This window comes from Euleptes europaea, chromosome 5 (assembly GCF_029931775.1).
Source record: "Euleptes europaea isolate rEulEur1 chromosome 5, rEulEur1.hap1, whole genome shotgun sequence".
In the NCBI taxonomy this organism is placed as follows: Eukaryota; Metazoa; Chordata; class Lepidosauria; order Squamata; family Sphaerodactylidae; genus Euleptes; species Euleptes europaea.
Genome location: NC_079316.1, coordinates 12,525,302 through 12,553,188, shown reverse-complemented (window position 1 = coordinate 12,553,188; position 27,887 = coordinate 12,525,302). Strand labels below are relative to the sequence as shown.

The following is a 27,887-nucleotide window of genomic DNA, read 5'->3' as shown; positions in this document are numbered from 1 at the left end:
AGCTAAAGTAACACATTAGCAGAACCAGCTGCTTCACAAGCTGTGTTAGCTCCCAAACCATAGTTTTGTGTGATTAAATGTAAGCCAGAAATATCAAGCAAGCGGGATAAGCCTATTACCCCGTATTCTCTTATGGAGGGTCACTTGTCTACCATTAGCGTTCTTTACTCAAAGGATCTCAGATGAGTTTTTAAGAAATTTCAGGGGCGCAACAATCGGAAGGGTAGAAGATGAAGAGTTGGCTTTTATATGCTGACAGCTGGTACCTGGAGGTTGGCAACCATAGTATCAGATGGGGTGGGGTGCCGTGTGGCCATTCAGGGGCAGAGGGCTAGGAAGAAGACGGACTCATGCTGCCGCTGGGGAAGGCGCCGTTAGCTCTCTCTACTGTGTCTCTCTGCGACCAGCATTTCTGTGCAGACCCAACTTACTTACCTCTATGATGCTTTGAAGCTCCTCTACATAGACCCGTTCTGTTTCTATCAGTTCATTGATAATATGGCTAAAGGAGAGAGAGAGAGAGAGAGAGAGAGAGAGAGAGAGAATTGTAGTGGTTTTTGCATCCAAACTCGAGAGGTTTAAAAATATTATTTTATGTATCTTTTTTAAAAATAAAGTTTTTTTTTTATTTTCAAAAGAAAAAAATAGTGGGCATAAAAAAAACAGGGTAGGATCGGATGAGGGATTACAATAATGCTTCACAAAATCTTATCTACTGTTCAGTTATATCGACAAAAGTATGTATATCTACCCCGGGTGTAAATATACCTTATATCCCAATCCATTCTAAAGTATACTGCATTTATTGGCTATTTCTATATTTCTGTTCAACTTAAACAAAGATACATTTTAATAACACAATTTTGATGTTCTCCGTATTAAACTCGTCAAAACTTATGCTGTTTTCACGTAAGCATAATAGAGCCAATATTCGAAAAACGGGGGGTGGGGCGGGGAAGGGGGAAGAACCCAACCTTAAAAAACCAAAAGTTAGGTATCCAAGGTTGGGTGGAAAAGAAAAAATAATAATAAAGAAATATATTTTATTATAGGGCACTATATAAGGATTAAAAACATTTAAAATGATAAAACATGGCACAATGGCATTTATAAGGTTGATAGACCTATACCACACGCCAGACACATTTCAGCCAGCAGGTCTTCAGCAGTGGTCAAATTAAACCCATATAATGCATACACAAGTATTTACAAATATCTCAACATATGCAGACAATAGGGTTGCCATGTCCCTCTTTGCAACCGGCGGGAGGTTTTTTGGAGGGAGCCTGAGGAGGGAGGGGCCAGGTAAAAATCCCTATAATAAAATATATTTCTCCATTTTTATTTTATCTTTTCCACCTTACCTTGGGTACCCAGCATAATAGAGCCTCCAGTTTAAAATAAATTCTTCTCTGGGTCTTTTATTTACTAGATTAGTTAGTTTCACCACCACAGCATAGTTCTGCCAATTTGCTCTTCCATCCTTCTATATTGGGACTTTCATCCAATTTCCACGTCGTGGCTAGTACTACTCTGGCTGCTGTTAAGGCATATCTGTACAGTTCCTCCGATGCCTTTTCAAACTATTATTTTAACATTTGTGTGCCTCACTCCTCAGGGGAGCCAGGCTTTCTCCAAGCTGTTTGATGCCCAGAGAATCCATTGGTCCACTCAGCGTAGTATTGCCTATTCTGAAGTTTCCAAGTTCTCCAGGCAAAGAAAGATCTCCCCACACCTGCTGCCGGAGGGCCAAACTACATGATATGTTTTTAACTAGACATCCCAAGTTCTTTTTGGAGCTGGAGCGCTAAAATGCAGCAAGTAACTCCTCCCGGGGCCACCTTGATGTGGGGAAATGGCACGGGAGGGGAGCCGAAGCACTTCCTTCCCTGGGCTGGGAACAGAACACAGTGAATCTCAAATGCCAAAGAAATGCATTGTCATGCAAGAAAAGATATTTCAGGATATCACAGCAGAACACGGATTTCCCCCACACTTAGGCCGGCTCAGCACAGATGTTCAGATAACGACAGACTAGGAAAAACCCAGAATATGAAAAGGAGCCTTTGGTGCCTTATTCACCCTGGAATGGCCAAACAAAGAGACGCTGGTTTTTAAAGAGGGAAGTCAGAAAACACAGTGGAGAACGCAGAACAAGTGCAGCCAATGTTTGTCTTGTCACAACGATGAAGACGGGGATATTGACTTGGAGGGAGAGTTCAGTAGAATGCAGCTTTCTGCTTTTGCTTAGAACTTACCTGCACATTCAGCAAAATCACAAGACACCAGTCCTTGAGCACATGAACACATGAAGCTGACTTATACTGAATCAGACCTGTGGTCCATCAAAGTCAGTATCATCTACTCAGACCAGCAGGGGCTCTACAGGGTCTCACATCACCTACCTGCCTAGTCCCTTTAACTGGAGATGCCGGGGATTGAACATGGTACCTTCTAAATGCTAAGCAGATGCTCTACCACTGAGCCATTGCCCCTCCCCTACTTAATCTATTTAAGATTGCAAAAAGGTATGAGTATGTGTACACAGGTAACGTTTTCCTACAGTTAAAGAGAAAAAAACCTCTAGCATGAAGAAATCTAGCTCTTCAGGGAGCAATGTTCTATCTTAGGCCTTGATTGTAGGTACTAGATTTCTACATGTGCTAGAACATTAGAAATACAAAAAACAGAGGCATGATTATTGTTGCCGTATATAGGATAGACCAAAACAACCATGATTTGTCTTAATATTTATAGAGTTCCTTTCTTGTTCAAATCACTTCACATTTGCAGGGAGTGTGGATTTTTTAGTTTCCCAGAGAGGGCTAAGGGGCTGAGCTAATTCTAGAAAATGAGCAGAGCCAAATCTGGCAGAAGCCAGAGCAAAATCGTGGGCTAAAGGCTCACTCATGGCCCAGGCTAGCCAGCTCTCGTCAGATCTCAGAAGCTAAGCAGGGTTGGCCCTGGTTAGTATTTGGATGGGAGACCTGCAAGAAATACCAGGGTCGCTATGCAGAGAAAGGCAATGGCAAACCACCTCTGTTAAGTCTCTTGCTTTGAAAACCCTACCAGGTTGTAGGGTTGCCAGCTCCAGGTTGGGAAATACGTAGAGATTTTGAGGGCGGAGCCTGAGGAGGGCAGGGTTTGGGGAGGGGAGGGACTTCAATGCCATAGAGTCCAATGGCCAAAGTGGCCATTTTCTCCAGGTGAACTGATCTCTATCGGCTAGAGATCAGTTGTAATAGCAGGAGATCTCCAGCTAGTACCTGGAGGTTGGCAACGCTTTCGGATCGCCACACACAGGGCACCAGTTACAAGAAATACATTTAGTATATACGTTACCAGAATTCTTTCACAATAAGTGTATTCTAACCCATGCTCTTTTGGTAAACTAATCAGCTATAATATTAAGACTCATCTCCTGAGAGCAGGGCTGTCTTGGGAAATTCTTAGAGATTTGGGAGTGGAGCTTGGAAATGTCAAGGTTTGGGGCGGGGAGGGAGCTCAGCACAGTACATTCCCCTAGAGTCCACCCTCCAAAGCAGCAATTTTCTCCAGGGAAATTGATCTCTGTTGTCTGGAGATCAGTTTTAATTTTGGGAGATCTCCAGGTCCCACCTGGGGACTGTACATCCATGCAGAAGAGCCATGTTACTCAGCCCGGATTTCTCCGTGCTCGAGGACAGAAAGGTCTGGATTCTGCAACGATCCAATAATGACCTTTCTAACGTACTGCTCGAAACAGGTATTAGAAACAGGTATTAGAAATCAGTTTTCACAATTCTGGAAGTTCCACCATCAACAGCATTGTTCCGGTTGCTCAATAAGGACATAAACAAAAACAAAAAATGTTCCTAGTACATTGTAAAGGAAACGGTTCCACAACTCGGTGCAGGTAAGTTTGAGAAAAAGAAAGGAAGAACCCAAAACAAAGAAAAAGGAAGTTTCCAGTAATATCAACGAGGAAATTGGACGGTATTTGAGTGAAGGTGTGGCTGAGAGACAAGAAGGAAGAAATCACTGGAATGTCATGTCATGACTTCTATTATAACTGATCTCCAGCCGACAGAGGTTTTTGGGACGGTGCCTGAGGAGGGTGGGGTTTAGGGAGAGGAGGGACTTCAATGCCATAGGCCATTTTTGCAGGGTCAATGTTGATGTTTGTTCAAAGCTCTTTTTTAAAATGCAACCTTTAAAATGCCTATTCACAGTCCCGAAGCAAAAGGAGACATTCCACCCCCCACTTGCCTGCGCCTTTGTTCCTTCCATTAGCAACCGCCATTTGCATAGTTAACGCACAGCTGTGATTTTGCATGCTTCCTTGAGGGGATTCTTCGAGGCAGGGGCGGAGCAAACACAAAAGGTTGCGTTAAAGGGGCTCTTAAGAAATGCGAAGCAGGTATACACCGGCTTCGCAGTCACTTCCTAAATGACGGTGCAGTGTGAAAAACTCAAAAAAAATTGCGGGGCATTTCAGCCTGGAATGCGCAACTAATTACCAAACATAAATGGCCATAGAGTCCAATTGCCAAAGTGGCCATTTTCTCCAGGTGAACTGATCTCTAGTGGCTGGAGATCAGTTGTAATAGTGGGAGATCTCCAGCTAGTACCTGGAGATTTGGTAAACTAAAGTTAGCGTGCTGTAAGATAATTAGTAAACCAAAAAACAGCAACAACTGCAAACAATATTCACTTATGCTTCTCAGAGCAATTAAAGATACAACCAGTATCTAATATGTCCAGGTTGTATTAGATACTGGTTGTATCTTTAATTGCTCTGAGAAGCATAAATGAATATTGTTTGCAGTTGTTGCTGTTTTTTGGTTTACTAAGAACTTGGAGATTGGCAACCCTACACATAAGGCATAATATGTGTATATGTTAATGATTTAGGAATAAATATTGAATTTGTTGCATTCTTAATATTGAGCCTTTGTGCTGCCTTTTGATATATAGTACCTGGAGATTGGCAACCCTACTCACAGAGTTGTTATGAAGGTAAAACGGAGGAGAGGAGAATGATGTAAGATGCTTTGGGTCCCTGTTGGGGAGAAAGGTGGGGCACAAATGAATTAAATAAATAAATAAATCCCCCCCACAACAGGGACCAGGGAGGGGGAGTAGGGGGTGCAGGTATCAACCATTTTCAGGAGAGGAAAGCTTCTGAACAAAACAACCGTTCTCAAGAAAGCATAAAATCTTCAAGAGGCTCTTATGTCTTCAACACCTTTTCCACCCCACCTTCCGCCTCCAAGATGGCTGATTTACGGCTGCAGTTCGAAGAACCTGCTTTTCTTAATGAGATCTTATCTGACTGTTTAGACATGTTATGCATGTATGAGCCAGGCTGTTGTTTCTTAAATCCTCCCGAGGAAAGTACACCTGTCTCAGTTTAGTGTTTGATTTAGAATTGCCAGCCTCCAGGTGGGGCCCGGAGTTCTCCCAAAAGTACAATTGGTGTCTGGACCAAGAGGCGACTGTTAGGACAGAATATGGAGAAACAAAATGGTTTCCAGTTAGCAAAGGTGTCGGACAAGGATGTATTTTATCTGTTCAATCTATGTGCAGAACATATCATAAAGAAAACTAGATTAGATTCAGATGAAGGTGGAGTAAAAATTGGTGGAAGGAACATTAACATTAATTAAGATGACACCAAATGAAGATTTGAAATGACTGCTGATGAAGGTTATAGAGACTTTATACGACTTTAAGGCTGACTGAGGAAATTGAAATTGTTCAATATTTTCTATTCCTTGACTCCATCATCAATCAAAAGGGAAAATGCAGCCAAGAAATCAGAAGGAGATGGAGACTGGAAGGGGCAGCCATGAAGGAGCTAGAAAAGATTCTTTAGTGTAAGGATGTGTCACTGGCAACCGAGATCAGGTTAATTCATGCCATAGTATTCCCTGTTACTATGTATGGTTGTGAAAGCTGGACAGCAAAGAAAGCTGATAGGAAGAAAGTAGATTCCTTTGAAAGGTGATGTTGGAGGAGTGTTATGGATACCGTGGACTGCCAAAAAAACAAATCAGTGGCTTATAGATCAAGTCAAGCCTGAACTGACCCTAGAAGCTAAAATGACTAAACTGAGGCTATCATACTTTGGTCAGATCATGAGAAGACAAGACTCACTGGAAAAGACAATAATGCTAGGAAAAGCTGGAGGCAGGAGGAAAAGAAGATCCAACATGAGATGGACTGACTCAATAAAGGAAGCCACGGTCTTCAGTTTGCAAGACCTGAGCAAGGCTGTTAACGATAGGACATTTTGGAGGTCATTAATTCATAGGGTCACCATAAGGCGGAAACAACTTGACGGCACATAACACACAACACACACACTCCAGACCACAAAAAAAATCTATAAAAGCCTCTCACATTTATTTTAATTTATTCATATTTTATTTCCTTCAAAAAAACGGGGGAAAGGGAGAAAACTTTTTAAAAAGATATATATAAAGACAAAAATACAACCACAGTGTAGGACATCTACACATATGTTTTTATAAACAGTTTCTAAATATCTAAAAATATGTCAATGAGCAATTGCAGTCCATATGCCATGCATACAGAGGGCCAGAGAGGTGTAGTGGTTAAGAGCGGTAGTTTGGAGCGGTGGACTCTGATCCGGAGAACCGGGTTTGATTCCCCACGCCTCCACATGAGCGGCGGAGGCTAATCTGGTGAACTGGATTTGTTTCCCCACTCCTCCACATGAAGCCAGCTGGGTGACCTTGGGCTAGTCACAGCTCTCTCAGCCCCACCTACCTCACAGGGTGTCTGTTGTGGGGAGGGGGAGGGAAGGTGATTGTAAGCCGGTTTGAGTCTTCCTTAAGTGGTCGAGAAAGTCGGCATATAAAAACCAACTCTTATTCAAATATTGATAGACTTCTATGATCCTCAAGCCATCGATTTACCGGAGGTGGGCTTTTATCTTTCCAGTGTTGTAATATGAATCTTTTAGCTGTAGTGAGGGCACAGAGCTTCCAAAGCCTCCACTACTGGACTTCTGTCAGACTGGCCATCCCAATTGCACAAGACAGCGCGCTGTTAACGAAACTGACCGAGGCAGCAGCTGCCCTTGAACAGGGGTGGCTCCCGGAAAAGCAGAGAACAAGAAGGAGGCGATGACAATTAGGGCAAAGGGCGTTTCCAGCAGGCAAAGAACAGGCGTGGTTCTACAAATATACCAGTATGTCAACTCTGAAGGCTGCCGGCGTATAGGCTGAGAGATGTGGAGACACCTGAGCTAGAATCCCAAGCCGCTTCCAGATGGGGCCGTGAAAATGCACCCTATGCCACAGCGGCGGCAGCAAAAGAGGAGAAAGCGGACTGGAATGGCATCCATGCGCCTCTGCTCCTGAGCCACTCTTTGCTGTTGCCTCCCCATTCCCCTCTTCCCTTTTCACACCTGAGCAAAACCGCAGACGCAAAGGCAATTTCATTGGGACCTTCCCTGCATCCCCGAACCCCCTCTTTCCCTCACTTTTGGCAGGGGAAGGGGAAAAAGCCCTTTAAAGGGCTACAAAAAAATGGCTATACTTGCACTCACACATACTGAACAATGCCCTTTCAGTCTGCTTTAGTGATCATTTGCAAGTGGATGTTGCCGTTTCACATAATAAAATCCAGTTGCAAAGTGCATTGAAAGTGGGGGGCTTATCGCACCCAGGCTGGGAAACGTATGGAAAACATCTTAAAAGCGATCGTGCTGGATGCAATTTCCTATTTCCCCCCTGCACTTCTGCTCGTTCTAACCTCTCTAAAACGTTTGCTTTCAGAGTGCACCTCCAATGAAACAGCGCACAAAAGAGAGAAGGGGGCGTGGAGGGAGCACCACGTAACTTGCTTGGGCTCCCCTCCACCTCCCTCGGTATTTTGGTGTGCCTGTGTGGGATCATCAGTGCATTGGGAAGATAGGACGATGGGCTCACGTTTCCCCGATGCTTCTAGTTCTCGCGGGAATGCAAAGGGACAAAAAGCAGGAAATCATTCAGATCTTCCCTTGGGGATATTGCACCAGGAGGGAAAAGGGCGGGGGAGAAAAGAAAGAAGAAACTCAGAAAGAAACTCAGAAACAACCATTCTCCTGCAGCTCTCAAGGGAAGGGGGGATCAGAAGAACAAAAGCAACAAATTTCCTTTACAGCCTTGTCCGAGCCTCGTCTGTAACACAGAAACAAAGGAGACCTGGTGGAGAATGGGTCGCTTCTTTGCTGGCTTTAAATAACTTGCCCGATCCCTTTTTTTAAGAAGAAGACATGACGATCCAATGTTACTCCAAGTGCATTTATTTTAAAACAAAAAAACACATGGCCACCGGAGGGAAAGAGGAGGGGACATGGGATACCCAGTGGGTGTGGACAACAGAGGGGCGGAGAAAGAAACAGCGTCTCAACCTTATCTGCACTTCAGGGGAAGCCGTCTGGAAAACGGAGAAAGGAAAAACATCGTTCTATAAGTGTTTTTGGAAACCACGGGGATTACATGACTGCAAAACGGTTCCACTCCCAAAGGGAAAGGGGAAGTGCGATCATGAATGAATAAAACATCTCAATAAATGTTTCAAACAGTAAGTGCGTTAGCCCTTTGGGTTGAAAGTGCATTATCCAGCATGTGGGAAAGCAGAAGGCACCCAACCACCCCCACTTTAAACTGGAGAAAATGAGGTTTATATATTTCTCTAGAGCAGCAATTCCCAAACGTTTTGAGCCACGGAGCACTTTTCAGGAGAGAAAATCATCATGGAGCACTAATTTTCACCTAGCACCTATATACTAAACCAAATTGACAGTCGTATTTTTCTTTCCAATCTCTTCACGGAGCACTAGGAGATTTTTTGTGGCGCACCAAGTTCTCCATGGAGCACAGTTCGGGAATCACTGCTCTAGAGTAAAGGAGGAGGGGGGGGAACACAAGTCATACAAGTTGTGCACAGATTTGGCATAATGTTAATCTGGATACTCTCCTGACTGCCAGGGGAGTACTCCGACGGTAGGGTAGTCTCCGCGTAAAGACGTCCAGTGAGGGAGAACCTATCCCCACCCTAGGCAATGCCAAACTTCTCCCACTGTTGAATATTTCTCCTAATATTTGGTGGACCTGACGCTTAAGCTCCTTGTATCTAGAGAGTGCTTTTACAAGGAGGCTTTCCCCACTGTTTGGGTGCTGGACCGCAGCGGCTTTTCTCCGAGCTTCTTCACGTCCTCCTTTCCCATTTGTCGGTTTTTCCGTGGGTTCCTCGTCGTTTCTCAAGTGAAGAGACTGTTTGGAGCAGCAGAGAAGAACCCGTCTGCCCTTTTCCATATGATGGCCCTTAAAAAAGCCACTTAAATTGAAGAAAGGTCCCTGAGGCTTCAGGAAGTCTTCAGACTTGGCTGAGTGAGTGGTAGTTTACAGGTCAATAGTCCAGATGAGTATGGGGGGCGGAAAGTGCCATCACGTGGCAGCTGACTTATGGCAACCCCATTGAGTTTCCAAGGCAAGGGACAGTGGTGATTTCCATTTGCTGCCTATGCACATCAACCACCCACTTCCATGGTGGTCTCCCATCCAAGCCCTCACCAGGCCCGATGCTGCTTAGCTTCCAAGATCTGATGAGATTGAGCTAGCGTGGTGTCGTGAGCCAGCGTGGTGCAGTGGTTAAGAGCGGTGGACTCTGATCTGGAGAACCGGGTTTGATTCCCCACTCCTCCACGTGAGCGGCGGAGACGAATCTGGTGAACCGGATTCGTTTCCCTGCTCCCTCACATGTAAGCCAGCTGGGCGACCTTGGGCTAGTCACACTCTCTCAGCCCCACCTACCTCCCAGGTTGTCGGTTGCGGGGAGGGAAACGGAAGGTGATTGTAAGCCAGTTTGACCCTTCCTTAAGCGGTAGAGAAAGACGCCATGTAAAAACCGACTCTTCTTCTTCTAGCCTGAGCCGTCCAGATCAGGGCCCAGAGGAGTATAGCATGGAATAAAATGAAAACTACAGATATTCCGGAAAGAGGCCGATCGGCTGTGGTGGTTCTGTCTGCTAGGTGCTCAGCTGGGGATGGAAATTTCTTTGTCTTGGACGAGATGAGCCAATGAATGTAGCTCGGCAGCTGATGCTGTTTGCATTATGCTTGCCTGTTGGCAACCATTGTCGTTGCTGGGTGCAGAAACAAAGGGTGACAGCCACATTTATTATTTACCATATTTTTTCTTAACCCCCACTGGCCTTCTTCAAAAAGCCCACAGCGCAACACTACAGCCCGACTGAAAACTGTAACACACACACACACATCACAGGAAAACCGACAATAAAACTGCGACTAGATATCCAGCTGACATGGAGGACAGAAGAACCACAAATGTTGCCCTCATGGGAGAGAGTGAGGAAAATATGATAAATAGTCCTTTCTTAATTCATTCGGAAGCAACAGGGACATATACGTCCACACCGGTGTTGTGGCTGCACACTGTATTTTGAGTAGGTGCTGTATGTGTGTGTGTTGAATGGCTGAAGTTGCCCCGTGGTCTATGTGTGGGTAGAGGGTAGGGTTGCCAACCTCCAGGTACTGCTGAAATATATATACAGCACGAAGGCTCAAATAGTACACCAATCCTCAATTTACTATTAGTCAAGAATAATTTGAAGAAAATATGCCCACATTCCCAATAGGAAAAATGGGTAAGAAAAAAAGGGCATTGAATTCATGCCTAGATGCACAATATGCTAGTTTAGTTAACAAATCATCTAAATAAAGGCACTGACCGCCCATTCCTGAAGTTTGGGTGGAAAGAGGTGTGGAGGCGGCGTGATCCCAGCACCAGCATAAGTGCCCTCTTATCACTAGGGTTGCCAACCTCCAGGTACTAACTGGAAATCTCCTGCTATTACAACTGATCTCCAGCCGATAGAGATCAGTTCCCCTGGAGAAAATGGCTGCTTTGGCAACTGGACTCTATGGCATCGAAGTCCCCCTCCCCTCCCCAAACTCCACCCTCCTCAGGCTCTGCCCCAAAACTCTCCAAAAATTTCCCAACCTGGAGCTGGTAACCCTAGCTATGCCTATTAAAGCAAGCCAAAAGTCACCCACTATTTAGAATTTTTTAAAATCCACTTTAGTTTTAAAAATTACTTGAATTAAAAAAAAATACTTGAATTAAAAATTAACATTGACAACCCTAAAGGATGTGGCGTAATGTACTCTTAATGCAAGATCTGAGCAAGGCTGTCAAAGATAGGACGTTTTGGAGGACTTTAATTCATAGGGTCGCCATGAGTAGGAAGCGACTTGACGGTACTTAATACACACACAATGCAAGTACCCATTTTTCTCCCAAGGTTTCTGTGCTTAGCCAGCAAGCCCAATGATGAAAGTGGTGTTTTCTTTCAGTTCCAGTGCAGTTTGGAGATAAGAAGCAGCACTTTCTTCTCCTGATACATGCAGAGGGTCGGAGGGAGGGAGGCCACCACATGGGGGGAGAAATAGGAGAGTTGCCAACCTCCAAGGGAGGCCTGGAGATTTCGTGGAGTTACAACTGCTCTCCAGACTACAGCTCTCCTGGAGAAAATGGCTGTTGTGCAAGAAAAAAGAGGGGAATGAAACCCAACCTAAAAACAAAAGCTGGGTACCCGGGGTTGGGTGAGAGGAAAATTTATGTAAGTCTATGTGGAAATATTACAAATATATTTTATTAGAAGCGCTATACAGATTTTAAAATTCTTTAAAAGCGTTAAAATGGCACAATGGCCAAACTTAAGGTTGATATCCGTAAGCACAAACCCAAACGCGTTTCGGGCTCTAGGGCCTTCATCAGTGGTTAGTTAAAACCTTTTCTAAAATCTGCACACATATATAGAAATACAATGATGTGAACCAATACAAATACAAAATACAAAGTACAAACAATTTAAAACCCAACCAGGTAAGTGAGTATGTTGTAAAGTTTTATTCTCAATTATTCAAACAACTGGTATATTGGGTTTTTGTTGTAGTACTGGTTAGTATAAGTCTCTCGTATATTTTGTGTGCAGATATCAACCTGGTGAAGCAGTATGTTGTACATAGGGTCGCCAGGTCCCTCTTCACAACCGGCGGCAGGTTTTTGGGGCGGAGCCTGAGGAGGGCGGGGTTTGGAGAGGGGAGGGAGTTCAATGCCATAGAGCCCAATTGCCAAGGCGGCCATTTTCTCCAGGGGAACTGATCTCTATTGGCTGGAGATCAGTTGTAATAGCAGGAGATCTCCAGCTAGTACCTGGAGGTTGGCAACCCTAGTTGTACAGGGTAGACCCTGTGGCATTATATCCCACTGATATCCCATTGAGAAAATAGTGGACAAGGAAAATGTTCAGCACCTCCTTTAACCAGCACCGCTTTCTCAGTCTTCAAAGCAGTTGCAGGGGGCTATTTATGAGCAACGAACAAGTATTCCATTTATTAACGGGTGGACCTATGGAGCTCATAGGCTTTTAAACAAGACAGCTATACAGCTCATAGGCTTCGGTCAGTTAACAGGTAGAGTGAACTTGCTTCCTCTTTAAGCAGAAAAGATGAGGGAAGGGCCGTGGCTCAGTGGCAGAGCATCTGCTTGGCATGCAGAAGGGTCCAAGGTTCAATCCCCGGCATCTCCAGTTAAAGGGACTAGGCAAGTAGGTGATGTGAAAAACCTCTGCCTGAGACCCTGGAGAGCCATGGAGAGGGGCTGTGGCTCAGTCATAGAGCATCTGCTTGGCATGCAGAAGGTCCCAGGTTCAATCCCCGGCATCTCCAGTTAAAGGGACTAGGCAAGTAGGTGATGGGAAAAACCTCTGCCTGAGACCCTGGAGAGCCATGGAGAGGGGCTGTGGCTCAGTGGTAGAGTATCTGCTTGGCATGCAGAAGGTCCCAGGTTCAATCCCTGGCATCTCCAGTTAAAGGGACTAGGCAAGTAGGTGATGTGAAAAACCTCTGCCTGAGACCCTGGAGAGCCATGGAGAGGGGCTGTGGCTCAGTCATAGAGCATCTGCTTGGCATGCAGAAGGTCCCAGGTTCAATCCCTGGCATCTCCAGTTAAAGGGACTAGGCAAGTAGGTGAAGGGAAAGACCCCTGCCTGAGACCCTGGAGAGCCGCTGCCAGTCAGAGTAGACAATACTGACTTTGATGGACCAAGGGTCTGATTCATTATAAGGCAGCTTCATGTGTGTTCATGAAAATGCAGAAGTATTTGAGTTCTTTTTTGTTTTAAGCAAGAATTTACAGAATGTAGAAGGGTGAAATGGATTAGGAAACAAACACGAGTTCTACAGTGGTGTAATTCCAAGGCCCTGTCTCAGGGGATTTGTTTCTGTTTACAGCTGACTCATGTCTAAAGAACGGGATTTCGCAGGGCTCCCCTACAAAGCAAATAGCCCTTGGATCACAAGCTGACTTCACGGCTCTTCCCTGCGAGGAGTGATAACAGAAGAATGTGACAAAACCTCTCTACGCAGCAAGCAGCTGGTTTCACAACAGTGGAAATAAAACTCTAGCTGCCAACTGTCTCGAAGAGCAGGTATTATCCATCACATGGACAGATGGCATCTGAGTGGCGCTGACAATCCAAGTAGCCTTCCTCCTCAGGAGGCAAAAAGGTAACAAACTGAACAACAAACAGTTTGTTGGCCTCTTGACCTAACTGTACCTTACGCCAGGGGTCCCCAACATGGTTCCCACAGGCAGGGTGGCACCCACCGACACCTCTCCTGGCACCCACCAATTGTTTTTAGGAAGTGGGTGGGGTTAGGTGGGGCTCCCGCTAGGGTTGCCAGGTTCCTCTTCGCCACCGGCAGGAGGTTTTTGGGGCAGAGCCTGAGGAGGGCGGGGTTTGGGGAGGGACTCCAATGCCATAGAGTCCAATTGCAAAAGCGGCCATTTTCTCCAGCTGATGGACTAGGCAAGTAGGTGACCCTTGGTCCATTTTCTCCATCGGCGGGAGATCAGTTGTAATAGCGGGAGATCTCCAGCTAGTACCTGGAGGTTAGCTATACAAATAACTCACTCTACTGTAAAAAGTATTGGTCAAATAAGACAGTAGTAGGCAAAAAAATGAACAAGAAGTTAACAAGGATGGCAAGGAACATGGATAGCAAAACTATCACTGTATTGCAAGGTGCAGCAAAAATAATCAAACAAACAAGCGAGGCTAAGCAACCGAGGTTACAACGCGAAGATTGCCAAACCATAGGCAAATGCTAATAATTATACAAAAGTTCATGTGACGCATATAGTTGCATTCTGGTCAGTTTCAAGTGGAAACTGACCAGAATGCAACTATATGCGTCACATGAACTTTTGTATAATTATTAGCATTTGCCTATGGTTTGGCAATCTTCGCGTTGTAACCTCGGTTGCTTGGCCTCGCTTGTTTGTTTGATTATTTTTGCTGCACCTTGCAATACAGTGATAGTTTTGCTATCCATGTTCCTTGCCATCCTTGTTAACTGCTTGTTCATTTTTTTGCCTACTACTGTCTTATTTGACCAGTACCTGGAGGTTGGCAACCCTAGCTCCCTCCCAGCAGGGCTTCTATTTGGCCACTGAAGATCTCATTGGTTGGGCAGATTAAAATTGCCTTGGTGGCAGCTGCCACTATGGTATTTGTTCCCCCCCCTCCCTTTTCTTTCCCAGTGTATTTTTAAAAAATTACTCCTCTTGTCCCCTGCCTCTGGGCTTCTTCTTCTGTGCCATTTGGAGGTGGCGCCCACCACCCTGTGTAAGAATTCCAAAGGTGCCCACAGGCTTGAAATGGCTGGGGGGCCCTGCCTTATGCTTTCTATCGGGTGTGTGTGTGTATATGTGAACTGATGGGCAACTACACATAGGTTTCCCCAGAGGGGCAATAGGGGCTCACCAGAGCTGTTTCTGCTCAAGTAAACACACAAACACATGAAGCTGCTTTATACAGAATCAGACCCTCGGTCCATCAAAGTCAGTATTGTCTACTCAGACCAGCAGCGGCTCTCCAGGGTCTCAGGCAGAGGTCTTTCACATCACCTACCCCTTTAACTGGAGATGCCGGGGATTGAACCTGGGACTTTCTGCATGCAAAGCAGAGGCTCTATCTCTGAGCCACAGCCCCTCCCTATAACAGCATAAGGTGTCATGGGTCAGCCTGCTGGGGCTTCCTCAGATGACAAAAACCTTGAAGCTGAAGGCTATGAAAGAGATAGGGTTGCCAGCTCCGGGTTGGGAAATACCTGGAGATTTTTGGGGCAGAGCTTGAGGAGGGTGGGGTTTGGGGAAGGGAGGGACTTCAATGCCATAGAGTCCAATTGCCAAAGCGGCCATTTTATCCAGGGGAACTTATCTCTATTGGCTGGAGATCAGTTGTAATAGCAGGATATCTCCAGCTAGTTCCTGGTGGTTGGCAACCCTAGAAAGAGAGGAGCAGCAGCAGGCAGAGCAGCCTCAGCAGACGGGTCCTCCTCATGTCTTCAGCCACCCAGCACAAGAGACTCACCTGTGCCAGAAGTCCAGCCACAGGGAGTGCCACCAGAAAGCCCCACAAAGCTGCTGGAGCAGAGACGCAGGAGACTCAGGGCCCAGCTACATGAGTAAAGAAGGAGTGCTAGACTGCAGGCACAGCGAGAACTCCCTGCTGACAGGGTTAAGATTAATGAGCTTCACCAGGCAGGGAATGCTGAGACGGGATAACAAGCAACATCTGTCTCCCCCTGGCCTATTAAGTCATCAAGCAGGCTTGGCTGTTGTGCAAGCAACTCGTCATCAACCTCCCTGCGTATCGGCCTTGACTCCCTGCTATACTTTGGATTCCTGGTATCCTAAGAAGAAAGGCTATGCTGAATCAGACCAAGGTCCATCAAGTCCAGCAGTCTGTTCACACAGTGGCCAACTAGGTGTCTTTAGGAAGCCCACAAACAAGATGACTGCAGCAGCATTATCCTGCCTGTGTTCCAAAGCAATTCTGACGTCTTGGTCTGACCCTGACTCACACCTTGTACTGCCCTTGTCTGTATTGGTATCTTGGATTCTACCTGAATCATGTGTTACCTTGGACTTCTTCTCAGACTACGCTTTGAGCTTCTGGCCCTTGCTTTCTGCTTGCAGCACAACATAAGGGGAGGCGAGGAAGGCTTAAGCCCCCCACCCCCTCATTTTGTGACCTTAACCAAAACAGACCACTTCATGTGCTTGGAAATTAAGTTCCCAGCAAAGAAGAAGAAGAGTTGGTTTTTATATGCTGACTTTCTCTACCACTTAAGGGAGACTCAAACCGGCTTACAATCACCTTCCCTTCCCCTCCCCACAACACACACCCTGTGAGGTAGGTGGGGCTGAGAGAGCTCTAACAGAGTTGTAACTTGCCCAAGGTCACCGAGCTGGCTTCATGTGCAGGAGTGGGGAAACAAATCCAGTTCACCAGATTTGCCTCTGCAGCTCATGTGGAGGAGTGGGGAATCAAACCCGGTTCTCCAGATCAGAGTCCAAACTGCTCCAAACCACTGCTCTTACCCACTACATCACGCTCTTAACCACTACACTTGCAATGCATACCTGATGGCATGCATCCAGACAGACATGAGAAAAATGTAATGTCTAATTAGGCCCTTATCATTAGTATACTCCAAAAGTCACCACCTGACATAAACCACACCACTATATCCTATCTGAACATAAAGCCAGCCCTAGTTTAAGATAAGGGTAGAGATTAGTGAATCTCTCTTAAGCTTGTCAAATACAAAAAAAGATGGGTTCTGTCACGTACCAAGAGGCTCCCAAAATTGCATTCTGGGAAATTTTCCCAAACCAACATCTTCCTGCAAACTATGAACAACGGAATTATCCAAGAAGGATTTTCTACGCAGGCAATAGGACAGCCATACAAAATGCTTCACAAAGTTACTCGAGTAAATTATTAGGGGCTGAGGTCTATACGCCTGTGTATGGTTTACTGTAAGTTGGATCCTATTATATTATTTTGCATCATTTAATGTATCCTCTTAACACTTGTGTTTTGATTCAGTTCTGTTTTTTAGACTGCTGGCTGGTTCTACAACTCCTCCAATTTCACTGTTTATTGATTGTCCCGTCTTGATGATTGTATTGACTCTGTGCAATCCCTCTTGAGTCCCAGTGACAAAGATGGATTATAATGTAAATTAACAAAAAAATAAATGCTTTCCTTTGTAGAAAAGCCAGTATCTGCTACAAGCGGATCAAAAACCTGCACGCCTCAAACGTCAAAACCCACAAATTAAAACTTTGAATTTATAAACAGTTTGTCCTATTGCAGCCAAAACAACACTGTAGAAAGGGCTGCCAGCTCAGGGTTGAGAAATACCTAGAGATTTGGGGAGTGGGGCCTGAGGAGGGTGGGGTTTCGGGAAGGGAGGGATTTCAGTGGACTCTCTCAAGGCACAAAGGTTGCTTGACTCAGACCCATTCAGTGGCAACGCTGGAAGAGTCAATTGGTGCAACCTATTGCCCATCACCACCACTACTGCTGGAGGGTCTCTTAGCTCAGATAGGGTTGCCAATTTGGCATTATGGCTGTCCTCCACACAACAGCGATCAGTCCCCCTGGAGAAAATGGCTCCTTTGGAGGGTGGACTCATGGCATTATACCCAGCTGAGGTATCTCCCCAGGCTCCAATCCCAGATCTCCAGGAATTTCCCAACCCAAAGTTGGCAACCCTACCTGAGCTAAGCAGCACTCAAGAGGACTCGGCTCATTCTAGGACCATTTTAATGTGTTTGCATTCCTGTTAAAGTACAACCCTTCCAACGCCCTGCTTTTCAAGGGAACAGAGTGAATGGTCGTTTATGAATGGGTACCGGTACTTTTCACTCACGTTTGTCCTTGGTCTGTCTTGGTTGTTCCTTGGAGTTATGCATGAGTTTTCCATCCATTAGAGATTACCTCACTGCCAGCCCTCACAAATCCCGGGACTTCCCATTCCTCTGTTAACCTGATTCTTCTCTCTCCCCTGAGCTCAGCCCGGGAGAAATCCCCATGCATAAGGCAAAGTGCGGGACACACAAGCTTGGTTTCTCTCACAGCCCATTACAAAGCAGCGTGTAAAGAGGCAGGGATTCAAATGCTTCCTGGGAGCTCTTTCTGAGCAGAAGGAAGGCTTTTTAAAACTGAGGCTTGGATTTCTCCCCCACCTTTCAGATTGCTCCATTTTTTGTTTTGTGTTCTTAAAATGCCTTTTTATGCAGCAATTGGGATTTTGGGGGTGGGATTTTCTCTCACAGTAAGCTCAACAAAGTAAGCCAATTACAAAGCAGCATTTAAAGGGGCAGGGACTTGATTTTAGCTTGGAGACTGCTGGTGCATAGATTCCCAACAGGAAAGTGTGGGTCCAGCGAGAAACTAACCTCAGGTAAAACTCTCATGCATAAATGACCAATGACAGCCCAATGACAGCCCCCCCCCCCCGCCCAGTTTGGCTCTTAATGTGGAAAAGCTGTTGATTCTCAGACCTCACGGGGCAAGGCTGCAAATGCAGAACCCTCTAGAGACACATGACGGACAGCTGAGTCAGTCAACTGCATCGTTGGTTGCTGTTTGCACAGGCCAAGGTAACCTAAGTAGCAACCCCAAGCCCCGGCATCACTACTGAGAGGAGAACAAGGGAACTCTGGCCGCTTGCCAGAAGGTGATTTAAGGTCATAGTTCTTTGGACCCCATGTGCCAAAGGAACCATAAATCCAGATTTTGCACCATGCAAATGGTATGTTTCAGAGAAATGAGGCATGTCAATAATATTTGTTCCGGTGAGCTTACTTCGATGTTTGCATTTTTAAAACAGCCGTAGAAAAGAACAAGAGTCCAGCAGCACCTTAAAGCTCATACCCTGCCAGGAATTTTGTTCATCTTTAAGGTGCTATTGGACTCTTGCTCTTTTTTACTGCTACAGACAGACTAACACGGCTACCCATCATGACTTTTAAAACAGGCGAGAGTTTACTGTTTTTGGCGGAACAACGGCGCATTGGTTAAAAAGGAACAGGCAAAGGAGGCCGGCTCGTAATAGCATGGGACCCTAAAGTTGAGGTGTTAGGGTTGCCAGGTCCCTCTTTGCCACCGGCGGGAGGTTTCTGTGGGGAGCTTGAGGAGGGCGGGGTTTGGGGATGGCCTTCAACATAGGCAGGATGCTGCTGCTGCAGTCGTCTTGTTTGTGGGCTTCCTAGAGGCACCTGGTTGGCCACTGTGTGAACAGACTGCTGAACTTGATGGACCTTGGTGTGATCCAGCATGGCTTTCCTTATGTCGTTAATGCCATAGAGTCCAATTGCCAAAGCGGCCATTTTCTCCAGGTGAACTGATCTCTATCGACTGGGATCAGTTGCAATAGCAGGAGATCTCCGCCCCAAAAATCTCTTGCCTGTGGCGAAGAGGGACTTGGCAACCCTAAATCTAGGCTTGCTGTGAACTTTCCAAAAAATGTTAAAGCAAAGTGGTTTCAGGACAGAGCACAGAAAAGTTTAGGAAAACCCAAGTGTTGTACAGAAGCACCATGATCCTGTGGGGAAGCAGCGGGTGGGAACCTCACTTCCCAAGAGACTCTAATCCAGGGCAAATCACCAATGTGACAACAGCCAATGTCTGCGAAGGATTAAGACTGATCAGGATCCTGCTGGTATAATGAACTCTGGTGACCTGGTAATAATAGTTTATTGATATACATATTCATTTGAATGAGGTTATTTACATGACCGTTGCAACACGGACAAATAGTTTAATTCTGCTTGAGTTATGCTATCATGGAAACAGAGCCTGAACCACGTGAAACCACTAGAGCTAGGCACCTGTGAGTTCATGGATTTGTTTGAAGTCCAATTAGTATCCAATTGATCGGTTCACAACAGCCCAAAGCAGATCTATGTGCCTAATTACAGTCTCCATTACCCCTGAGTCTAGATCCTTCTGTTTTGTGTGCAAACAACATTCCACTGGTATATGGCAAACAGACAAGAGTCCTTTTGTCAAAACCCTAATCTCTCTGTGTGGTTGTCAAAAACAAACAGATTGGTTTTGATTTTCTGACAAAAACCTTTCTTTCTAAAATCGGGCCACAGTCCCACAAATGGCCTCATCGCTGAGCCTAAAGGGGAGCTTAGAAAAATACTCCCAGACGGCAAGAAAACCCAGGTTTGTAGTAGAGCTAGGGTCGCCAACCCCCAGGTGGCGGCTGGAGATCTCCCGCTAGAACCACTGGTTTCCAGGAGACAGAGATCAGTTCCCCTGGAGAAAATTGCTGTTTTGGAAGGTGAACTCTATGACATTACACCCTGCTGAGGTCCCTCCCCTCCCCTCCCCAAACCCCGCCCTCCCCAGGCTCCACCCCCCAAATCTCCAGGAATTTCCCAAACCAGAGCTGGCAACCCTAACCCAGAATCCTCTGTTAGGCCTGCTCTATCAGTCCTGTGGCTGACCTCTCTAGCTTGCAATATCTGTGTCTTTGGTTGCTAACATTTGTGAAAGCTCAGCCAGCGTGGTGTAGTGGTTAAGAGCGGTGGTTTGGAGCGGTGGACTCTGATCTGGAGAACCGGGTTTGATTCCCCACTCCTCCACATGCGTAGCAGAGGCTAATCTGGTAAACTGGATTTGTTTCCCCACTCCTACACATGAAGCCAGCTGGGAGACCTTGGGCTAGTCACACTCTCTCAGCCCCACCTACCTCACAGTTTGTCTGTTGTGGGGAGGGGAAGGGAAGGAGATTGTAAGCCGGTTTGATTCTTCCTTAAGTGGTGGAGAAAGTCGGCATATAACAACCAACGCTTGAACACATTAAGCTGCCTTATACTGAATCAGACCCGCGGTCCATCGAAGTCAGTTTTGTCTACTCAGACCAGCAACGGCTCTCCAGGGTCTCAGGCAGAGGTCGTTCACATTGCCTACTTGCCTAGTCCCTTTAACTGGAGATGCCGGGGATTGAACCTGAGACCTTCTGCATGCCAAGCAGATGCTCTACTACTGAGCCACGGCCCCTTCTTCTTTTTCTTATTATTATTAGTCAGTAACCACATGACAAATCTACACTTTTCTGCAGAGCTTCCAATGTGTGTCAGATGCCCAGACAACTTTTGGATTTGAGGAAGCCCGGCATCCGGAGGAGCCAACTCTGGTCATATGCTTCTAGGCTGTAACTCTATCACATGGCCCCTTTGCTTACCACTGGTTCTTTGGCATGCATCTGGCAGTAAATTTAGTCATTCCAGGCCTTGACGGCTGAGTTATAGCAATGTCATAGTCGATGAGTCAGAAAAAAAGGACTTAGCTCGGCTGTTTGCTTCATAGAACGTGGCCTACATTTCTTTAAATATGCTTGTTGGGTGCAAGCAAGCAGTCAAGATTTCTGAATCCCGCACCAGCGAAGACAGAATACTGTCAATAAAGACAGTGGGACTTAGAGTTGCCAGGTCCCTCTTCAGTACCGGCAGGAGGTATTTGGGGCGGAGCCTGAGGAGGGCGAGGTTTGGGGAGGGGAAGGACTTCAATGTCATAAGAATCCAATTGCCAAAGTGGCCATTTTCTCCAGGTGAACTGATCTCTATTGGCTGGAGATCAGCTGTAATAGCAGGAGATCTCCAGCTAATACCTGGAGGTTGGCGACCCTAGTGGACTTCTCTAAATGGTCTGAATGGTGACGACTGCACATTCCCAGGGCTCTGTGGAAGCTGGGAAGGCATCTCTCAGAGGGCTTGGTGAAAACTACTGTGCTACAAATCTGGAACTCTTGCATTCAAAAATTTCCTGTGCCATGAATAGGTTGCCAACCTCTAGATAGTACAAGAAAAATATTCACCAATACTGTACAATGAATGCTAGACAAAACTAACAGTAAAGGGCTCAAAGGTACTGTGACAATCAGTTCAAACAAAACTTGCCAAAGTGTTGCAAAGTGGCTTACTGTGAAACAACAACCAACTCAACAAATGTGTGATGTGAAACACATACTTAGCTGTGTTTAAACCATCAACATACTGACATATATGAACAGAATCTTCTTAAAGGTAAGTATCTACAAATTGGCTAATGTTCTAGTCATATACTTTCTTCGCAGGTGTCTTCATATGTCAATGGAATATACCAGTCCTGGAATCTCATCCAATAAATTATGACAGCATGGGAGCGTTTTCCGGATTAACAATCACACTTTCACCACAACAGTGGTGGCTTCTTCAGCCAATACTTGGTGGTTATTTTCTAAGTGAATTTCTTAAGGATCTTTACGCGCCGCAACGGCTGCTCTCTCTTTAGAGACCTTCCAATGGTTGATTACCTTCTGAAGAAGCAGCTATTGTGGTAAAAGTGTGATAGTTAATCTGGAGAACGCTCCCATGCTGTCATAATTTATTGGATGAGATTCCATGCTGATATATTCCATCAATATCAGTTGACATATGAAGACACCTACAGAGAAAATACATGATTAGAACAATAGCCAATAAAGCTGAAATATTTTTTTTTGTAAATACTTACCTTAAGAAGATTCTGTTTATGTATGTTTGTATGTTGACTTGTTTATACACAGATCAATACGCATTTCACATTACACTGTGTAGAGTTGGTTGTTGTTTCACAGTAAACTATTTGTTATATCATTGTATGTTTTGTTTGAACTGTTTATTATAATAGTATCTTTGAGCCCTTTACTGTTAATTTTGTCCAGTGCCTGGAGGTTAGCAACCCCAGCTGTGTGTGTGTGTGTGTGTGTTAAGTGCTGTCAAGTAGCTTCTGACTCATGGCGACCCTATGAATGAAAGTCCTCCAAAATGTCCTATCTTTGACAGCCTTGCTCAGATCTTGCAAATTGAGGGCTGTGGCTTCCTTTATTGAGTCCATCCATCTCTTGTTGGGTCTTCCTCTTTTCCTGCTGTCCTCAACTTTTCCTAGCATGACTGTCTTTTCCAGTGACTCTTGTCGTTTCATGATGTGACCAAAATACTATAGCCTCAGTTTAGTCATTTTAGCTTCTAGGATCAGTTCAGGCTTGATTTGATCTATAACCAACTGATTTGGTTTTTTTTTTTTTTTTTTTTGGCAGTCCAAGGTATCCGTAACGCTCTCCTCCAACACCACATTTCAAAGGAATCTATTTTCTTCGTATCAGCTTTCTTCACTGACCAGCTTTCACACCCATACATAGTAATAGGAAATACGATGGCATGAATTAATCTAGCCTTGGTGGCCAGTGACACACCCATACACTTCAAAATCTTTTCTAGCTCCTTCATGGCTGCCCTTCCCAGTCTCAATCTCCTTCTGATTTCTTGGCTGCAGTCTCTCTTTTGGTTGATGGTGGAGCCAAGGGATAGAAAGTCTTGAACAATTTCAATTTCCTCATTGTCAACCTTAAAGTTGTGTAATTCTCCTGTGTGTGTGTGTGTAAAGTACCCTCAAGTTGCAGCCGACCTATGGCGACCCCTTTTGGGGTTTTCATGGCAAGAGACTAACAGAGGTGGTTTGCCAGTGCCTTCCTGTGCACAGCAACCCTGGTATTCCTGTAGTCATTACTTTTGTTTTCTTGATGTTCAGCTGTAGTCCTGCTTTGGCACTTTCTCTTTTAACTTTCAGCAGTAGTCGTTTCAAATCTTCACTATTTTCTGCCAATAATGTAGTGTCATCAGCATATCTCAAATTATTAATGTTCCTCCCTCCAATTTTCACTCCACCTTCATCTAAATCTAATCCAGCTTTCCTAATTATATAGATTGAAGAGATAGGGAGATAAAATACATCCTTGTCTGACTCCTTTGCCAATTGGAAACCATTCCATTTCTCCATATTCTGTTCTAACTGTGGCCTCTTGTCCAGAGTACAGGTTGCGCATCAAAATGACCAGATGTAGAGGCACACCCATTTTCTTTAAAACCAGCCATCGCTTTTCGTGATCCATACAGTCAAAAGCTTTGCTGTAATCTATGCAACACCCTAGCTGTACCACTCACTAATTCTGCTTGTCCAAACTGGATCAAAAAGCTGAGCTGTTTGGTGTTTAGTCCTGGAGGCCTTCCCCCCCCTTTCTCTTTGTGCGTTTGTGCGCACTACCTACTTATTCTAAGTGCAATAGGGCATTGCAGCATGCCAATCATTGTAAAGATCTGACACTCTATGCCACACTGCTGATAAAAAAAAAAAAGTAACAGATATGCCTTTTCAGCTAGCAGGACTCTTTTTCTTCGAAGTAATCCTCTCAAGGAATGCATTTGTCCTTTAATGGTTTACTAATAGTTTGCTCCGGCATGCAGCCTCTGTCCAACCTCTTGTAAAATCTAAACACTTGACAGGAGGAAGACAAAGCAGAGCAGAAAAGGAAATTCCTCTGAAGACGTGCGCTCCGAATTACAACAGCACATGCTGCCATAAATGTCCTTAGTATTTAAAATGCTCTTGGGCTTCCATTTCATGTTCCTTCTTACAATCAGTAAGCTAAAAGGATTTTGGAAGCTGTTATGGTATCTGTTTTACTTTTCTTGTATGTGTGGTATTGTCGGATGTTTAGCTCTTTCCCCTCAAATGTACGTTGCTGCGGTCATCCCTTTTTCTTTTCTTTTGGCACTAAATGTAAAATCTTGCTATTGTAGGGTCAAATGAAATCCCACAGAGTCCAAATTTGGCATTACAGCCATATCAAAATATTGATGTCTTTCAGTGACAAGGTAGCCAGCTACCTATTTGCATTAGGCGGATCATGGGAGGGGGGCCAGGAAAGGCTGTGTCAGTGTTTGGGTCTCTTGGGCCTTTCTTATATGCCCAGGGTAGTGCCGATCGCCACTTTGGGGTCAGGAAGCCATTTTCCTCCAGGTCAGATTGGCCAGGGATCCTGGATTTTTTTTTTTTGTCCAACTTCTGGGCATGGAGCAGGGGTCACTGGGGATGTGTGTGTGGGGGTTAGTTGTGAATTTCCTGCATTGTGCAGGGGGTTGGACTAGATGACCCTGGTGGTCCCTTGCAACTCTATGATTCAGCAGCACCTCCCCTGTTTCAGATTATTGCGGGAGTCTGTTCCTCTGACCAAACAAGCCTTGGCAACATGGAACACGATGAAAACATTTTCGACATCATTCTTCTTCACCCTTGCCTGGCATTTAAAACTGACACATAGGAATGCATTGTACCTAAAATCCACAAACAGGGAATCGATGAGTGAATCACTTTGGTCTCAGGAAGTGTGCAAGCAGAAAACATTTTAAAAGGGAGGGAGAGAGAACACTCTCAAATGCAAATTTATTATTTCCCAAACAGTTGAATGGACTCTGTGCAGTCAGACATCTATGACCGCAGTAGTGAACGCTAATGTTAACTAACCGGTTCCATTACTTGTACCTTGCTGTGTGAGAGAATATATGTTTACACAACAAACAAATGAAATATCACATCCAAGGAAGACCTGCTCTTTTCCTCTTCCCTTTCTTGTTTGTAACTGGTTTTTTCTTTTTCACTGTAAGGCAACTTTTTTGGTTTCCGCTTGGGAGAAAAGCAGCATATATGCGGGCAGCATATATGCTTCCCTCCTCATTATAACTCTGTGTAGGGTTGCCAACCTCCAGGTGGACTCTATGGCATTATACCCAATTGAAATCCCTCCCCTCCCCAAATCCCCCCAAATACCAGAATGTGGGGTCATCTGCTGAAGCTGGTGGGTGAGAGATTCAAAACAGATAAAAGGAAGTATTTCTTCATACAACACTTAATTAAATTGTGGAACTCCCTGCTCCAGGATGTGGTGATGGCTGCCAACTTGGAAAGCTTTAAGAGGGGAGTGGACATGTTCATGGAGGAGAGGGCTATCTATATTTACTAGTAAAAATGGATGCTAGTCATGATGCATACCTATTCTCTTCAGGATCAGAGGAGCATGCCTATTATATTAGGTGCTGTGGAACACAGGCAGGAGAATGCTGCTGCAGTTGTCTTGCTTGTGGGCTTCCTAGAGGCACCTGGGGGGTAACAGCACTTTGTATTCCTAGCAATGTATTAAGAGTTTGAAAATGTTGTAAAAAACATCGCTTTAAAAGGGTTTTTGGATACCACGGCTTATAAATGGTTGGAAGACGTCTTCACAGCTAAAGGGGCCAAATGAAGTGCGAACAGTATTTTTTTATAACGTTTTCAAACTCTTAATACATCGCTGGGAATACATAGAAAGTGCGAACAGTATTTTTTATAACATTTTCAAACTCTTAATACAGGGGTGGGGAACCTTTTTCCTGCCAAGGGCCATTTGCACATTTATGACATCATTCAGGGGCCATACCAGGTGTAGATCTCCCGGTGTGGGGGGGAAGAGGCTAGGGTTGCCAGGTCTCCAGCCACCACCTGGAGGTTGGCAACCCCAGGGGAGGCCACACAGAGAAGGCCTGCAGGGTACCCCCACTCCCCCTCCCAGGCGGAAGGGCAGCCAGCAGTGGGCCCGAGCAAACGAGGTGCCGGGGGGCGCAGCCCACAGTCGATCTGCAAGGGAGGAATGAAAACAGAGAAAGAGGAGAAGGGAGGGAGAAAGGGAGAGAAAGGGAGAAAGAAATGGAGAGAGAGGGAGAAAGAAAGAAAGAAAAGGACGAAGGGAGACAAAGAAAAGGACGGAGGGAGACAAAGAAAGAGACAGAAAAAGAGGGAGAAAGAGAGGGAGAGAAAGGAGAAAGAGTGACAGAAAAAGAAGAAGAAAAGAGAGAAAAGCCTTCCCCCCCCACACACACACCTGCACATGCTGGCCCCGCGCAACCGGGCCCCAGCCTCCCCTGCCCACACACACACGGCGGCGCACAGAGCCCCGCGTGACCGGGCCCAGTCTCCATGCGCCCTCCTCCCCAGAGTCCACAAAAGGGCCCCCCCCCCCGAAGCCCGATCGGCTCCTGCATGCATGCTCTGCCGCCGGGATCCACCAGCCTCTTTCCCCCACCCTCTCGCTGCTCAACAGCCGACAGTCGGTGAGAGGAGGTCCAAAGGGCGCCGCAGCACTGCTCTAAGCCATGGCGCCAGGAACACTCTCCGGGAGGGCCACCCTGCGCCCCGCCTCTGCAGCAGGGCCCCGGAGCTCCCGAGGGCCACAAAAAATGTCCTCGGGGGCCGTATGAGGTTCCCCACCCCTGTCTTAATACATCGCTGGGAATACAAGTGCGGTAACCCCCATAGTTGGCCACTGTGTGAACAGACTGCTGGACTTGATGGACCTTGGTCTGATCCAGCGTGGCCTTTCTTATGTTCTTATGCATCGAAAACCCCATGAGGAGGTCGCCGTGAGTTGGCTGCCATTTGAAGGCACTTTCCACCACCAGCCCCCATGGCTAAGATGAGCAGGAATCTACAGCAAATGGTGGAAAGAGGGGGTGGGGCTTTTTGAGGCCAAAGGCAACCAACCTAAAATAAAAATCGGCCCCTGTGCATATGCCTTTAAGTGCCGCTTGAAGCGCAGATATTTGCAGGAGGTAGTTTGAACTCCAAAAAGCTTCAGCTGTTGATCGCTGCAGCTGCCAAGTCACAGTTGGTTTATAGAGACTAGGGTTGCCAACCTCCAGGTAGTAGCTGGAGATTTTCCGCTATTACAACTGATCTCCAGCAGATAGCGATCAGTTCCCCTGGAGAAAACGGCCACTTCGGCAATTGGACTCTATGGCATTGAAATCCCTCCCCTCCCCAAACCCTGCCCTCTTTAGGCTCCACCCCGAAAACCTCCCGCTGGTGGCGAAGAGGGACCTGGCAACCCTAATGGAGACCCAGTAGGGTATAGAGGTGTTTTGCCGTTGCCTGCCTCCCTGTCACCCCCCTGGTAATCCTTGGAGGTCTCCCATCCAAATACTTGCCAGGGTTGAGGCTGAGAGTGTGTGACTGGTCACCCAGCAAGTTTCCATAGCAGAGCGGGGATTCGAACCTGGGTTTCCCAGATCCCAGACAGACACGTTAACCACTACACCACGCT

The 27,887-nt window shown here is 45.8% G+C and overlaps 1 protein-coding gene across 1 annotated transcript in view; it reads right to left on the bottom strand.

The window, feature by feature from the left end:
* The window catches only part of MCF2L2 (MCF.2 cell line derived transforming sequence-like 2), a 231,345-nt gene that overhangs the window by 79,375 nt on the left and 124,083 nt on the right, over positions 1–27,887 (bottom strand). The window contains exon 16 of the mRNA XM_056850366.1: positions 436–502. Coding sequence (XP_056706344.1) covers positions 436–502 — 67 coding nt within the window. The remainder of the gene's footprint in view (positions 1–435; positions 503–27,887) is intronic.